Consider the following 14,873-nt stretch of genomic DNA (forward strand, 5'->3'; position numbering starts at 1 on the left):
ATATGTGTTTTGAATATTGTTTTGAATTGCTGTCACCTATAACAATTGGTACATGTCATGTTAAATACTGCTTTTTGATATGGTTTAAAAAAATTAATTAAAAGAATATTTTTTATTGGAATTAGCTCATTAAGGCTCACGACTTTTCAATTATATTTCAGGAAGTGAGAGTTCAAGCTGGTTAATGCATTTAAGCTAAATTAAATGTTGCATTCCATGTAATGGGTAGCACAGCAGTAGAAGAATATCTCTACATCACCTTTTAGATGATCTTTTAACCAAGGGAGTGTTGGATGTGGGTTTGCTCTTGGGTCTTGTTCATTGGAATGTCCAGTGATTAGTATTTTAAACATACTTTTAGAGCAGTTGGGGGAAGTTCAGAAGTCAAGCTGCCAGTAGGCATGAAAAGGTTATCTTGTGATTTAAAAATCACAATTTAAAACAAACATGATTTAAAAACAAAATAACTTTACTGTTTGATGGGGGCTTTTATCCTATATTGATGTATTAATGCTGGAACTAACAAACTGAATTAACAGATCAAATTAAAACTGCATTTGTAGTTACTAATGTACCACTGTTCCATAAGCCACAGCGAATAATATTTTAGTAATTTACAATCAGCATAACACTTCAATATGCAAATATTTATTCATAAATGGTATATTAATGCAGATCAGCATCATAGCATGTTAATCATAACCCCAACAAAAATTAATTGATCCACAGTGCTTCATTATATTATACACAATGACATTCCATGTTTTGTACAGCATACATCATGATGGTTTACTCAACATTGTTACCCTAATTGCTGAGGAATTGCTTGGTGCTCCCCCAAAACAGAGGCACTCTGCTGCATATGTTATTTTAACATTAACATACTCCGGAAGAAAATAAGTGTCAAGTACAATACATGCAAAATATATTTTGTGCAAAAACTACATTGCAAATCCCTCATTCATTGTAAATGGACCATGGCATATGTGGCCATTACCGATTGAGCCTTGGCCTCAAGTCACCCTTGTACATTAACTTCAAATACGAATCAGTGTCTTAGAACTATTCTCCCTCTTCCAATGCTATTATGAAAGCCCTTTGTACCATCTGGGCCAAAGGGAAGACGGATCAATCCAGGCGGAAGGCCTGTAGCACAATGAGACTTCCTTCCTGACTGCCTACACGTGGCCTGGCTGACCTCTAAAGAGACAGATTTACAAGCAGCTAGCCTGCGTCGTTGCACCCAGGGACTTCCTGAACAATTCCCACTATCAGATGAGCAGTCATGGAATTTTTTGGTTAGCTCTGGATTTGTACATGAATTTGGCCAAAGCCCTTGTCCAAAATCTGTTAGGGGTGATGGATTATGATAAACTAACCCCCTATGAGGAATAGATGGGCTGTAATGGTCACTCCATGAATGAGACCTTGAGGCCATGCATGGATTCAGCTTTTGACTATTGCCGTCATGGACATCACAGATTTGGTGCTGCAGATACCTTTGGACAAAGACAGGTGGTGTGGCACCATCAGATTCTGAAGAACTGTACAAAGACTCTTCCATTGCAGATTGAAATTGCTCTCTTTTTGTTGGTCGTCTTGAAGGCTTTTTATAATTTGATTTTAAATCCTCCAATTCTTTTGCGTCTAGATCACTGATTTTTTTGGCACCTTTCCCTGTCAGTACGACAACCTTTATACTCTCACAGTTATAGTTGTGCCTTTGGCCAAGTTCTTCGTACGCCTTTCTGGCTCCTTCATGATTCTCATATTCAATCAAAACACAAACTTTGGTCCCAACCTCTGGATATTTCAATGTACATTTTTTCAATTCCGTAGGAATTTCCTTACCTGGCTGCAAGAGGCGGATTGAACTGATAGAGCCATAAATAGAAAAAGTTTTCATTGCCATCTCCATGTCATTTATTTGAGCATGTTTTTCACCACCATCCTCTGGAGAATCCTTGCGAAAGTTCCACGCCAATATACGTTTACTTGATGGTAGCTTCAGGAGGGATTCCGGAACAGGGTTTCTTCGCCGAACTTTTGTCCCTTCTTGATTTATTTCCAGCAAATTGGAATAATTAAGAGCATAAGCTGTTACCTTCCAATCCTTTGTTAAGATCTTAATCTACAAGGGAAACAATTCATAAGTGTCATTTTTTATAATTGATGCAAAAATGATTGCAATGGATTCAAGTTTTAAATTCACAACTAAGGGTAAGAGTGCAATTATAGGGATGTAAATTGCACAAATTGTAAAAACCAAGTTTTAAATAACAATTAACTGAAATGTATAGATGTGATTAATCTAAAAAATCAAAAACAATGCTAAATATTCTTTACGTACAATCAAGATTGTTATACATTCTTACACCCTTTAATTACAAGGATTTATTATCCACAGCCAAAGCCCAAAAGCATCTCTGAACTGTGCGTGGCCCACAACTTCGGTCTTATTGCAGGCAGGATTGGTGGCACAGCTTCACAATCTACTTCAGCTGCAGTCCACCAAAGATCAGAAACTTGCTGTGAGAATTGAAAGGAGGTGAAAAAAAAGTGTTCAAAAAATTAGTCTTGGTTAAATTAAGCAAGAAACAAAGAATGAACACAAAGCAGCTAGGTTTAAAGTATTGATCCAAGAGCTTTGGATGTTAAGCTCTTATTCGAGTGAATATGAGGGCAGATCTGTACAGTTAAATGCACATTCTACACCATGTAAATGTTTCGCAAACCCTGGATAACAAAAAAGGTGGAGAAAGAAATAGACGATTCAGCAATTCGGAGCGGGGAGAATGCAGTTCCAAAATATTCCAGGAGGGGGTGGATAGCCAGAAGCTGTGCTCAGCATTGGTCCCAATGAATATGGGTAGAAGGATTAGATCTTGAAGACAGATTACAGGTAGCTACAAATTTTTATTTTTTTAAATCAAGTAGTAGAAGCATAAAAAGATCTCTGTATTATTACAGGTAGGCAGAAAAAATGCTGGAGAAACTCAGCGGGTGAGGCAGCATCTACAGAGCGAAGGAAATAGACCACGTTTCGGGTCGAGACCCTTCTTCAGACTGATGCGAGGGTGGGAAGAAGAAAGGAAGAGGCGGAGAGTAGAGTTGGAGGGAAGGGGGAATCACAGATGGGTGGCAGTGAGCGAGGAGGTTGTTAAATTGCCTTCGGAGAGAGGAGGAGAACTTCTTCAAAGTAGGCATACCTTGAGGAGATTTCGCAGTGGAGTAGACAAAATGTTTAAGAAGGAACTGCCGATGTGGGAAAATCGAAGGTAGACAAAAGTATCATATGCCAGCAAATTCAAGAAATGCACAGATGAGTATATTCATGTTGTGTGGCACTATTGCACTAATTGGGATAAAGAATCATGCCATTTCAAAACCAGGTACTTGGGAATTATAATGGTTCATCATCAGCAGAATTTAATTTCACCACAATCTGTTAACTCATAGCCTGGCACACCTCACTATCACAACAATCAAGCCAGCAATCAATCCTGTCTCAATGACAAGGATATAGAGTACCAACAGGGCTATCTGAAATGTTTAAGAAAGAACTGCAGATGCTGGAATAATCGAAGATAGACAAAAATGCTGGATAAACTCAGCGGATGATGCATCTATGGAGCGAAGGAATAGGTGACGTTTCGACCCAAAACGTCACCTATTCCTTCGCTCCATAGATGCTGCCTCACCCGCTGAGTTTCTCCAGCATTTTTGTCTCCCTGGGCTATCTGAAATGAGTGCCCACCTGGCAAAGTTGCCTACAAAGGTCAGCAAGAGATAGAGCTGAACAGTTCCACAACTAGATAGACAAAAGCCCTTAATAAAGAACTGACACATCAGTTCTGAATAGTGGAGAACAATGAAATAGCAAACAGGAGGCTCCATGAACATAACCATACTCAATGATGACAGGGTTAAGTATTTGAATATCAAGATGCCACCAAATCCTTTGCAACCACCATAGCCAATTCCCATCCTAGCCTTGGGTTCAATCAGCAAAGTGATGCAAGAACTATAAATTGTACTTTCAGTTGGCTCTCACAAACCTGCTCAGCATCTCCTGGTTTAGGCTTCATCAGAACCACTCTTTAGTTTAGTTTAGTTTAGTTATAAGCTGTTCAAAGTTCTTCACATTTCGTTACAATCTTGGTCCAAATATGAATGGGAGTAAATTTGAAAAGCTGAGTGCAAGTGCACTTGACATTAAGGCAACATTTAATAGAGTGCAAAATAACAGAGCCCTGGTAAAAAGTCAATGATCATCAAGAGGAAAAATCCCACTCCAATGGCTGGAGTCACAACTTGCATTGACAGAGTTGGGAGCAGTAGTACAGGGTCTATCATTCCCAACCACAGGTCATCACTGTAGAGTTTCGCAGTGCAGTGTCCGAGTCCAAGTTACCACCAAACAATCTGATTTCCATCATTAAAGGTCAGAACTGGGTGATGTATGCATAGTGTTCAGTTCGATTTGTACTCAAAATGAAGTGGTCACTGCATGCATGCAGCAGAACCAAGTCAATGTTTAATATGGAGACAAGATACTGCAGATGCTGAAATTGAGGTAAAAGAATGGCTGATATTTAAATTGGCAAATGTCAATCTAGGATAGACAGTCAGCATGGATTCAAGACAGTATCCAGCACAGAAAGTATCCTATTGCGCAGGTATCAATGTTTGTTGATGCGTGCATGCATTTGATGCGTAGCAAAACATTTGACAATAAAAAAAACATTTGTGTGGGAGATTATTGTATGATGCTTAGGTTTTGTTGCATCCCAATGGCCTCAGCCATTAAAATTTTTTTATTGAGACCTAAAATGTATTGCAAGACGCTTTAAGCCACTGAGAAAGCCTTACCTTTTTGAAGGAGGTGAGAAGTTTGATGCTGATGTAGCCCAATTTATTTCTCTTCATGTGCTTTAGCAGAAAACAATCGGATGCCAAATTTTCATCAGACAGGTAAAATTCAACCTGTGATATTATTTGTTGAATCTTGTCAGAGTCAGGGGGAATCCATTTATTAGATTCTATGCAATCATCATTGGTATCACTTGGGTCATAAGAATTCCTGTACAAAAATAAAGCAACAGGGGATTTCAAAGTGAAATCAGAGCCGATTTAAAAATTAAAAGCAAAAAAATCTTTCCCTGTAGGATTTCAATGACCCAGATCCTCATTTTCTTTCCTAAATCTTTAAAAGAAAATCATGGATGATTTTTTAAATTTTCACAATGGTGAATAAAACCCAAGTAATGTTAAGATTTCCCCATTGCACACTGAAATGCTCCATTAAACTGGTATTACCAAACTCTCAATTGTTCAAAATGTAATAACATATACACCTTTGTCCTCTTTTTCTGCACTTCAAGGTTATGGTGGAAAAGGTAACATGTTGTTACTTGTGGGCGGAGCACCAAGGCAAATTCCTTGTATGTGAATACTTGGCCAATAAACTTACTTACATGAATTAGGTAGATCCCGGGGATACAATTTTAAGGCCAAATGTAATTTGCTATTCAGAATCAGAATCAATTCTCTTCTACAAATAGCAGACCTCTGGAATTGGCTGCTAACATCAGTAGACAAACATTTGCTTGTGATATCTATAAATGTTTCTTCCCGTGGGAAATAGTACAGAGTTTTTGTTTCTCTCCACTACTTCCTCAACATTCCTAGTTAGGGCATTATAATTGCGCAGGACAATACTGACCACGCACACACCAATAGGGTGTTTAAGAAGGAACTGCAGATGCTGGAAAATCGAAGGTACACAAAAGTGCTGGAGAAACTCAACGGGTGCAGCAGCATCTATGGAGCGAAGGAAATAGGCAACGTTTCGGGCCGAAACCCTTCTTCAGACTGATGGGGGGTGGCGGGGAGAAGAAAGGGCTGAGGGATGGGAGGAGACAGCCCGAGGGCTGAGGAAGGGGAGGAGACAGCAAGGGCTAACAAAATTGGGAGAATTCAATGTTCATGTCCGCAGGATGCAGACTCCCCAAGCGGAATATGAAGTGCTGTTCCTCCAATTTCCAGTGTTGCTCGCTCTGGCCATGGAGGAGACCCAGGACAGAGAGGTCGGATGGGGAATGGGAGGGGGAGTTGAAGTGCTGATCGGATGGGGAATGGGAGGGGGAGTTTAAGTGCTGATCGGATGGGGAATGGGAGGGGGAGTTCAGCACTGCCAGAGGAGGTAGTTGAGGCAGGTGCTGTCACAATATTTAAGAAACATTTAGACAGGTATATAGAAAGGTTAGTTTTAGAGGGATATTGGGTCGAATGCATTTAGGTGGGGCTCGTGTAGACAGGACATGTTGGTCGGCGTGGACAAGTTGAGCTGAAGGGCCCGTCTCCACGCTGTATGATAGATCAAAATAACACAGATGGGGCAGGTGGCATGGATCAGGCATGGAGAAAGTGAAGGTATTTTATGTGACCCACTCTTCCATTTGAAAGGATGTTAAATGTCTGAGCTCTGCTTACCGTTGGTTACCATTGCATTGGAGCTCTTCAATCTCCTCACTGTTGGTTCTCTTCCGAAAGCTCAGTGCTTCCCCACTGACTTGCATTGGCAAACTGCACTCGTGTGAAACTAAAGGAACTGAGGAATCCAAAGACATGGCAAAAACCTTGGAAACAAAAAATCTATGGGAGGAAAATAACATCAGGGGAGGTTCAAAGCTAACAAAAACAAAGTTCAGAATGAATGCAGAGTAATGGGCATATAGAAGGTTTGACTTAATTCATTAATTCAGAGTGGAAACAGGCCCTTCAGCCCACACCGTACACTAGTTCTATTCTACACATCTGTACATTGCCCCTAATGCCAATTAACCTACAATCCTCTACTTCTTTGGAATGCGGGAGGAATCTGGAGCCCCCAGAGAAAACCCACGCTGTCACAGGGAGAATGTACAAACTTCATACAGACAGCACCTGTAGTCAGGATCGAACCCAGGTCTCTGCAAGGCTGTAAGGCAACAGCTCTACAGCTGTGCTACTCTTACTTAAAATTAAATATGCAGTAAAAAAAATTGGGATGGATGCAAGGCATTGCAACTACAGGAAACCAAGACAACAAAACATCACCTCAGTATCTTGAGGCCCAACAAGAATATAGCTATACAAAAGGCTCTTGGCAATAGAGAGTACTGTGCAAGGATATTCCAAACTGCAGAATATCAAAAGAAAGCTAACTTTCACAATGGAAAAAAGTAAAGCGAAAAAATGCAAGAAGAAAAGGACAAACCACCAAAGAAATATCAGAAGTAAAATAGGATAGACAGAAACAGTATCATTGTCAAATTCAAACCTGGTCCACCCTTTTTCTAGGCCATTTATTTCCTGCAGAAGTGAGTTTCAACAGGCTTATTAACACAGCTTCTAGATGCTGTATAATTTGTTAGTTTATTAGAGAAAAAAAAAGTTGTTACATCATAAAGCACAAATGCAGCCAAGGGGGAAAAGTTAAGGTCAAATATTTCTTAAAGATATTCAGTAATATTAGAAACTGACAGAATTGCTCAGTATATGTAAAAAAAATAAAACTCACCTTCATACTGCAATCCTGGAACAATTGTCACAAGACATATAACAAATGATTAGAGAAAATACATTCAGGCCAGCAATTAAATACAAACATGCAAAGTGAATGCAGGTGTAAACATATGCTTCCCTATACTGATTTTGACTTTTTACATTTAATGATTTTCTGAAAGTTCTTAGAGGGAGCAGAAAAAAACAAGTTATTAAAAAAACAACCTAATATTATACAAGAAAAAAGTCATTTAAAAACTGTTAAATCATACCCAAGAAATCTAACAATCATCTTAATTTCAACCACAGATCAAAACAAAAGGCCAAACAATTCTGGAATTTTAATTAAAGAAGCAGAGTTGGAAACAAGGAATACCCAACACAGCCAAGAACATCAAACAGTGGAATCTAATTAGGGCACGACTGAAAATTAGAACGAGGGAGGTGGGGTTCAGGTGTAAGCAATATGAGCTAATTGTGCAGATTTAATCCCAATTAGTTTGCAGCCTATTGCAGATGTCCAAATTATTCTGCATATTGTTGGTAATTCATCATTCTTCAGTAACATTGTTATCTATATACAAGAGACTAGTCAAAACTTTATCCAGTAAAATATATCAGTTCCGGTTTTTTAGATGCTTTTTGATTGAATTTGCACCACAGTGCAGGATACATAAAACCTATGCATTCTAAAGGCTTAAGAAGGGTCACGACCCAAAATGTTGTCTGTCCAAATCTTCAACAGATGCTGCCTGGCCTGCTGGGTTCCTCCAGCATTTTGTGTTTTGCTCAAGATTCCAGCATCTGCAATTTCTTCTGTCAGTGTTCATCGTTGCTATGAAGATGTACTGGTCACCCTTTGTAATTGCTTTGCGCTTTGATTGATTGATTGATTCAAAGGTGCAGCGAAGACACAAACCCTTCTGCCTACCGTGTCCACCAAACAAATAAACAGGTAAATCATTATAGACACAAAAAGCTGGAGTAACTCAGCAGGACAGGCAGCATCTCGGGACATAAGGAATGGGTGACCGAAGGGTCAGGTCTGAAGAAGGATCTCGACCCAAAACGTCACCGATTCCTTCTCTCTAGAGGTGCTGCCTGTCCCTCTGAGTTACTCCAGCTTTGTGTGGATATCTTTGGTTTAAACCAGATCCTTTGTACACAGGTAAATCATTATTATCGATCTGTGGTGCATGTGCTTAATAAGATTCAAGCCCAAAGTGTTCATCCATTTAGGAAATAATATATTATTTCTAAAAACACTACTCCCTCAAAATAATTATCTACCCACAAGCACTACCCAAAGATTGTTGGCTTTGGAAGAGGACAGTTGAGGATCCACAAACCTGTCTAAATCGACAAGATGATAGACAGTCAAAAACGTTAACTTCTTTGGCGTGCATATCTCCAAAGGTCTGTCCTGAACCCAGCACATTGATGCAATCATTAAGAAACCCCATTAATGCCTCTACTTCCTTAGAAGTTTGAGGAGATTTGCTATGTCAATGTATACTCTCTTGAACTTTGACAAGTATAGAGTGGCGAACATATTGACTGATAGCATCATGGCCTGGTTCAGCAACTTGAACGCCCAGGAATAAAGAAGAATGCAAAAAGCAGTGAACACTGCCCTGTCCTGACCTCCCCACCATCAAAGAGATCTACAGGACTTGCTGCTTCAAAAAAGCAGCCAGCATCATCAGAGACCCACACCATCGGGAATAAGGTATAGGAGCCTGAAAATTGTAACATCCAGGTTCAGGAGCAGCTTCTTCCCAACCATCAGACTATTAAACACCACAACCTCCAAATAAGCTCCGAACTGCATAGACTTGGGGACAAGTCTGTATAGATACTGAACTTGTGTTTTGTTGGTTATTGTGGTGTTTACGGAGTACTACATTTACAGTCTGTTGTGCTGCTGCAAGCGGGAATATTATTGTTCTGTTTTGGGACATATGACAATAAAACATTCTTGATTATCCATTTTACTAAGTTATTATACTGCCATGTCAAAAATGCTGGAGAAACTCAGCGGGTGAGGCAGCATCTATGGAGCGAAGGCATAGGTTTAAGGAATAAGCAAGAATTTCATTGTCCTATCGTGGACATATGACAATAAACTCTCTCGACATGACTTAACTTGAGGTTGAAGAAGGGTCTCGACCCGAAACGTCACCTATTCCTTTGCTCCGTAGATGCTGCCTCACCCACTGAGTTTCTCCAGCATTTTTATCTATCTTCGATTTTTTCCAGCATCTGCAGTTCTTTCTTAAACATACTGCCATGTTAGATGTTTTCAGCATTTTATGGTATTGGAAGTTTGATAAGGTCAGGAAGTAACATTATTTGGTAAGTGTTTTTATATATATATGCTTTCTTTTACTCTACATTAGAAATGCACCCATAGGTTATTCATCTTCATGAATTTTATCAGACAATTTATTACATGACATTTTTAATATTAATATTTTATTGTACACAAGTATAGGATTATGCATCAAATGTTCTCAGATTACAATAACTGTCTAATTAGAATCAACTAGAATAGCCTTTTCTAAAGCCACAGGTTAGAGAGGGCAGAGACTATCAATAAAACTTTACGAACATAACATTTCTTACATTTCAAATGGACATCAAACAAAATCTCAGAACATTTGCAACTCCATTTTTAAAAACTTAGCTCCGCTGTGCATTCATCGAAACAAGTAACCAACACATAGCACTGAAAGTAATACCGAAATAAAAACTCCAAGCAACATTTCTGAAGAATATAAAGGGTCAGGGTGAGCTCCATATACATACACGCTGAACGTAGTGGAAAGTTCACAGAAGCTGAAAAAGAAGAGGAAGAAAAAAGGCAAAAGTGAAAATGTTCACTGGGGTTCTCCAGAATATGTTTGCACGTGTTTTTATAAATAACCAGCATCTATAAAGATGCATATTTTGCAAATTTATGATAGGAAATTAGAAATATATCCACAGAGGGCACTGGTGTTACACGAGCACACAGACAGGTTTGTGGGTATGTTCCCAGTTGAGGGAATCAGTCCAGCATAGGGGGTTCAGCAGGGCTACCTGAGAACGAATGAGTCATGCTACCCAGGTGCTTTGCTATAGTAACAAAGACATTTTGATGATAGTGACACCCTAATTGAATATTCAGGAAGTGATGGCCTTTTCTCTTAATGAGCAGTTTGAGGATCACATGTGGATCCCTTGGCATCAAATGCTTGCAAACTTCCCCTCCGTGAACCTTCAGGAAACCCATCATCTGGGCACACCTGCATGTCTGTGTTGCTCTCTGCATGAGAGGAAACTGATGAGTTTGAGAGCCTGTTTGTCATCGTAAACTAAGCAAAGTGACATTTGGCAGACGTCGGGTTGCTTCTGTCTGGACTGATCAGGAGCTATGAAGTTCAGGGCCAGCATGGAGGCATTGGTGGATGTTGGTGACCAGTTATTTAAAAAATCTTAGCATCTTGATATATTGTTTCTCAGGAATGTGGAGTCAGGAGAATTGCTCTTGGAAGGATAGGTCCTCCTGGCCAGAGCCCCTTCCCAGTCTTTCTTCAGCTTCCTCTGGCATTAACACTGTACGGCTCACACAGGTCAAACTGAAGGACCTAACTCTAATCTAGAAATGACATTACATGACCACATTTTTAGGCATATGTTTTCTCAAACGAATTAACTATTATTTTGTGACAGAATATTTCAACAAGTGATTGTGATTCAAATGCACGTAAAACTCACTAAATATAGAACATTCTACTAAAATATCAGTTACCTAAATTCTTTTGGTATACTATCACGACTATAATCTATTTTACATATTGATAGCAAGTTATAAATGCTGGAAAATGAAAATGAAAATAGAAATGCTGGAAATATTCAATGTTTGGGAAGAGAGAAATATGTTGGTAAAATGTCGAGAAGTAGCGGAAATTATTTCCTGAACATGAAAAGAAAAGCTGAGATGACCATTACTTTTTAAATAATAATAATAATAATAATAATCTTTATTGTCATTGTACAAGACAACAAAATTTTGTTGGAGCAGTCCTCCAGCTGCACAGGAATATGAGTATAAAAATACGTTTAAAAAATAACTATAAAAAAATTAGACTATAAACATATAGGAGTATGGGCGGGTGTGTGAGAGAGAGGGGGGGGAATCAGTGTGGGAGGGGGATAGAGTTCAGTAGTGTCACAGCTCTATGGTAGAAGCTGTTTTTTAGTCTTGTCGTGCGGGCGCTCAGTGTCCTGTATCGTCTTCCTGAGGGCAGGGGGGTGAAGAGGCAGTGTCCAGGGTGTGTGCTGTCTCTAATGATGCCCTTGACCCTCCGGATGCAGCGGGTCCGGTAGATGTCCTCCAGTCTGGGGAGCTGGGTGCCAGTGATATTCCATGCCAGTAAACATACCTGTATTGGTTGTTTACCACAATTGCTTTGAAAATATAAATGCCATTGCGTCTTGCAAAGAGGATTCGGTTACTGATCCCACCACCCATAATTTCGTATTCATCGTAAACATTTGCAGTTAGTGGTGGACCAGATTTCAAACAGCTATGGAAATTCTTCAAGTGAATGTAACAAAAGAGCATTAGTTTAGCATAGTCATTCATCCCTATGGAAAACATTTTCTCAATCATAATTTCTTTTTTTTTCTCCAGAGGCATCTGATAGACATGACCGAACATAATATGTTCATGTTCATAAGCCATAAGAATAGAATTAGGCCATTCGGCCCATTGAGTCTATTCCACCATTCAATAATGGCTGATCTATCTTTCCCGCTCAACCTCATTCTTCTGCTTTCTCCCCATACCTCTTGACATCTTACTAATCAAGAATCTCCACCTTAAAACTACCCAATGACTTGGCCTCCACAGACATCTGTGTCAATGAATTCCACTGATTCACCACCCTCTGATTAAAGACATTCCTCCTCATCTCCTTTCTCATGGTATATCCTTTTATTCTGAGGCTATGCCCTCTGGTCCTGGACTCTCCCACTGGAGAAACCATCCTCTCAGTGTCTACTCTGTCCAGGCCTTTCACTATTCAAATAAGCAGGAATTTAATAATTGTAATTTATCAGAAGTAAATAAACTTGTGGATGAAAATTACATATTGAGGAGGTTACTCTGAAAATGTGGATAATACGAGAAATTTATCAATGTGATTAATAACTCACTACCTTTGCATTCCAAGCAGTGTGAGGATTTGGTTTGGACTGTTGGCCTAACATGAATGTCCAGTTTTGTACTTCGGAGATGCAATCAATGTCATGTACACGGAGTTCATAGCTGTAATCGTTTATCCCATTCACTTCAAACAATACATATTCCACTTCAACCTCCTCCACGAATTTACCAGAATACCACCTGAAACATTGAAAGTTAGGAGATTAACACCCGAGAATCTGATCAAGACTAAGTAAACCTGCTGCTTTTTGAAACTATTTACTGGACTGACAGATGAAACGTCCATTTAATGTCAGAAAAACTGCACTGCAGCTGAACCTCCACAAAGCACTGAAATTTCATCGGAAATACTTTCAAGCTGTAAGTCAGGCTGAACTAATTAACTTGCTAACTTGGCAAGCCATCACATTGTTATAACAATAAAAACTTGTTGAAATTCTCATAATCAATCAATTCACATCAATCAATGATCGGTATTATAGCACAATACTTCCTCCAGAAATTAAATGCCTGTAACTTCATAACAATATGAAAAGCCACTCTTGGGTAAATAAGCATCAAATGTATTTACTGCTCTTGATATATCTCAGTTTTTCCTTCACTTGGAAAGTACAGTGATGTACCTGTATAACGGATTTTGGTTACAGCGGATTGACCTACCGGCCTTCACCGCCTGGCCGGCCTACCAACACCACACCCGGCCAGCACCGTCTCCCCAGCTGCTTCCAGGTTGAACCTACCTGCCGCCACCACCGGCCCACACAGCTTCCTCGGCCGTTTCCAGGCCGCGCCTGCCACTGCCACAGCCAACTCTTACCTGCACTCTGGCCGCCTGCCAGCCACGATCAATGACTCTGCCGATCCTCGCCTCTCCTCTGACCGCCAGCGGGCCGGGCTGTCAACTCACCTGGATTCCAGGCCCAGTTCCAGACCAAGAGTCTCAAGATGAGCTTGACCTGAAACGTCACCTACACCTTGTATGTTCTCCAGAAATGCTTCCTGACCTGCTGAGTTACTCCAGCATTTTGTGTCCTTTTTTGCATTAACCAGCATCTGTAGTTCTTTGTTTCTACTACTTATATTATGATACTTTAAAAGTCGGTAATCCCTTACACGGTTATAGCCGACAATCGGCAATAATGTTTACTATACTTCATTCTTCTTTATAATATACTTAGCTAATTATATCTTCCATGACATTTTCCACAAACAAATTGGAAAAAACTTACAGCTCAAGGTCTGGCGTCCAAAAGGATGCATAATATGCTACCAATGGACATCCCAATGAAGCATAGTCATAGTGCACAACTCGATCTTCTTTTGCTGTTCCATTTTTAGAAGTAAAGGTAGGATCATAGAAGTCACTAAAAATTTAACAAATAAATAAGAATTTAAACAAAAAAAATATCAGTCTTCTACAACTGCAACATGACCTCCCAACGTCTGTACTCAATGCTCTGACTAATGATGGCCTGTGTGCCAAAAGCCTTTTTGACCACCCTTTCTACTGTAATATCACTTTCAATGAACTATGTACAGTACCTGTACTCCTAGATATCTCTGCTACAAGCTTCTACAACACCCCTCAGAGCCCTGTGTATGTTTTGCCAATGTTAGTGCTCCCAAAATGCAACACCTCGTATTCCTCTGCATTAAATTCCATCAACAATTCCTCAGAGCACCTGCCTAACCAATCAAAATCCTGCGGTAATTTATTGACAGCTATCTTTATTATCTACAATACCACCCACTTTTACGTCATCTGCAAACTTACTAACCATGCCATGAACGGTCTCATCTGAATCATTGATATTGATGACAAAACAGCAATGGGCCCAGCACTGAACCCTGAGGCACACCACTAGTCATAGGCCTCCAGTCTGAAAAGCATCCTTCCAGCATCACTCTCTACTTCCTTCCATGAAGCCAATTTTCTATCCATTCAGCTATCTTTCCTTGAATCCCATGGGATCTAACCTTCCAGAGCAGCCCACCATGTGGAACTTGTCGAATGCCTAAAGGACCTGTCCCACTTAGGCGAGTTTTTAGGCGACTGTCATAGTCGTAGCAGGTCGTGGAAAAAACGGCGACTGGACCCCCCCTATGACAATGT

The 14,873-nt window shown here is 39.9% G+C and overlaps 1 protein-coding gene across 1 annotated transcript; it reads right to left on the reverse strand.

The window, feature by feature from the left end:
- Positions 1-1,048: 1,048 nt before the first annotated feature.
- On the reverse strand, positions 1,049-14,546 carry LOC116989631 (la-related protein 6-like). The gene is made up of 9 exons (XM_033047200.1): positions 14,539-14,546; positions 13,990-14,124; positions 12,754-12,940; positions 11,976-12,130; positions 10,290-10,386; positions 7,565-7,579; positions 6,496-6,641; positions 4,873-5,083; positions 1,049-2,131 (listed from the first exon to the last, which is right to left on the reverse strand). The coding sequence occupies exons 1-9, from the start codon at positions 14,544-14,546 to the stop codon at positions 1,049-1,051; spliced, it is 2,037 nt and encodes a 678-aa protein (XP_032903091.1).
- Between the last annotated feature and the right edge of the window lie 327 nt (positions 14,547-14,873).

Source organism: Amblyraja radiata, chromosome 29 (assembly GCF_010909765.2).
Source record: "Amblyraja radiata isolate CabotCenter1 chromosome 29, sAmbRad1.1.pri, whole genome shotgun sequence".
Taxonomy (NCBI): Eukaryota; Metazoa; Chordata; class Chondrichthyes; order Rajiformes; family Rajidae; genus Amblyraja; species Amblyraja radiata.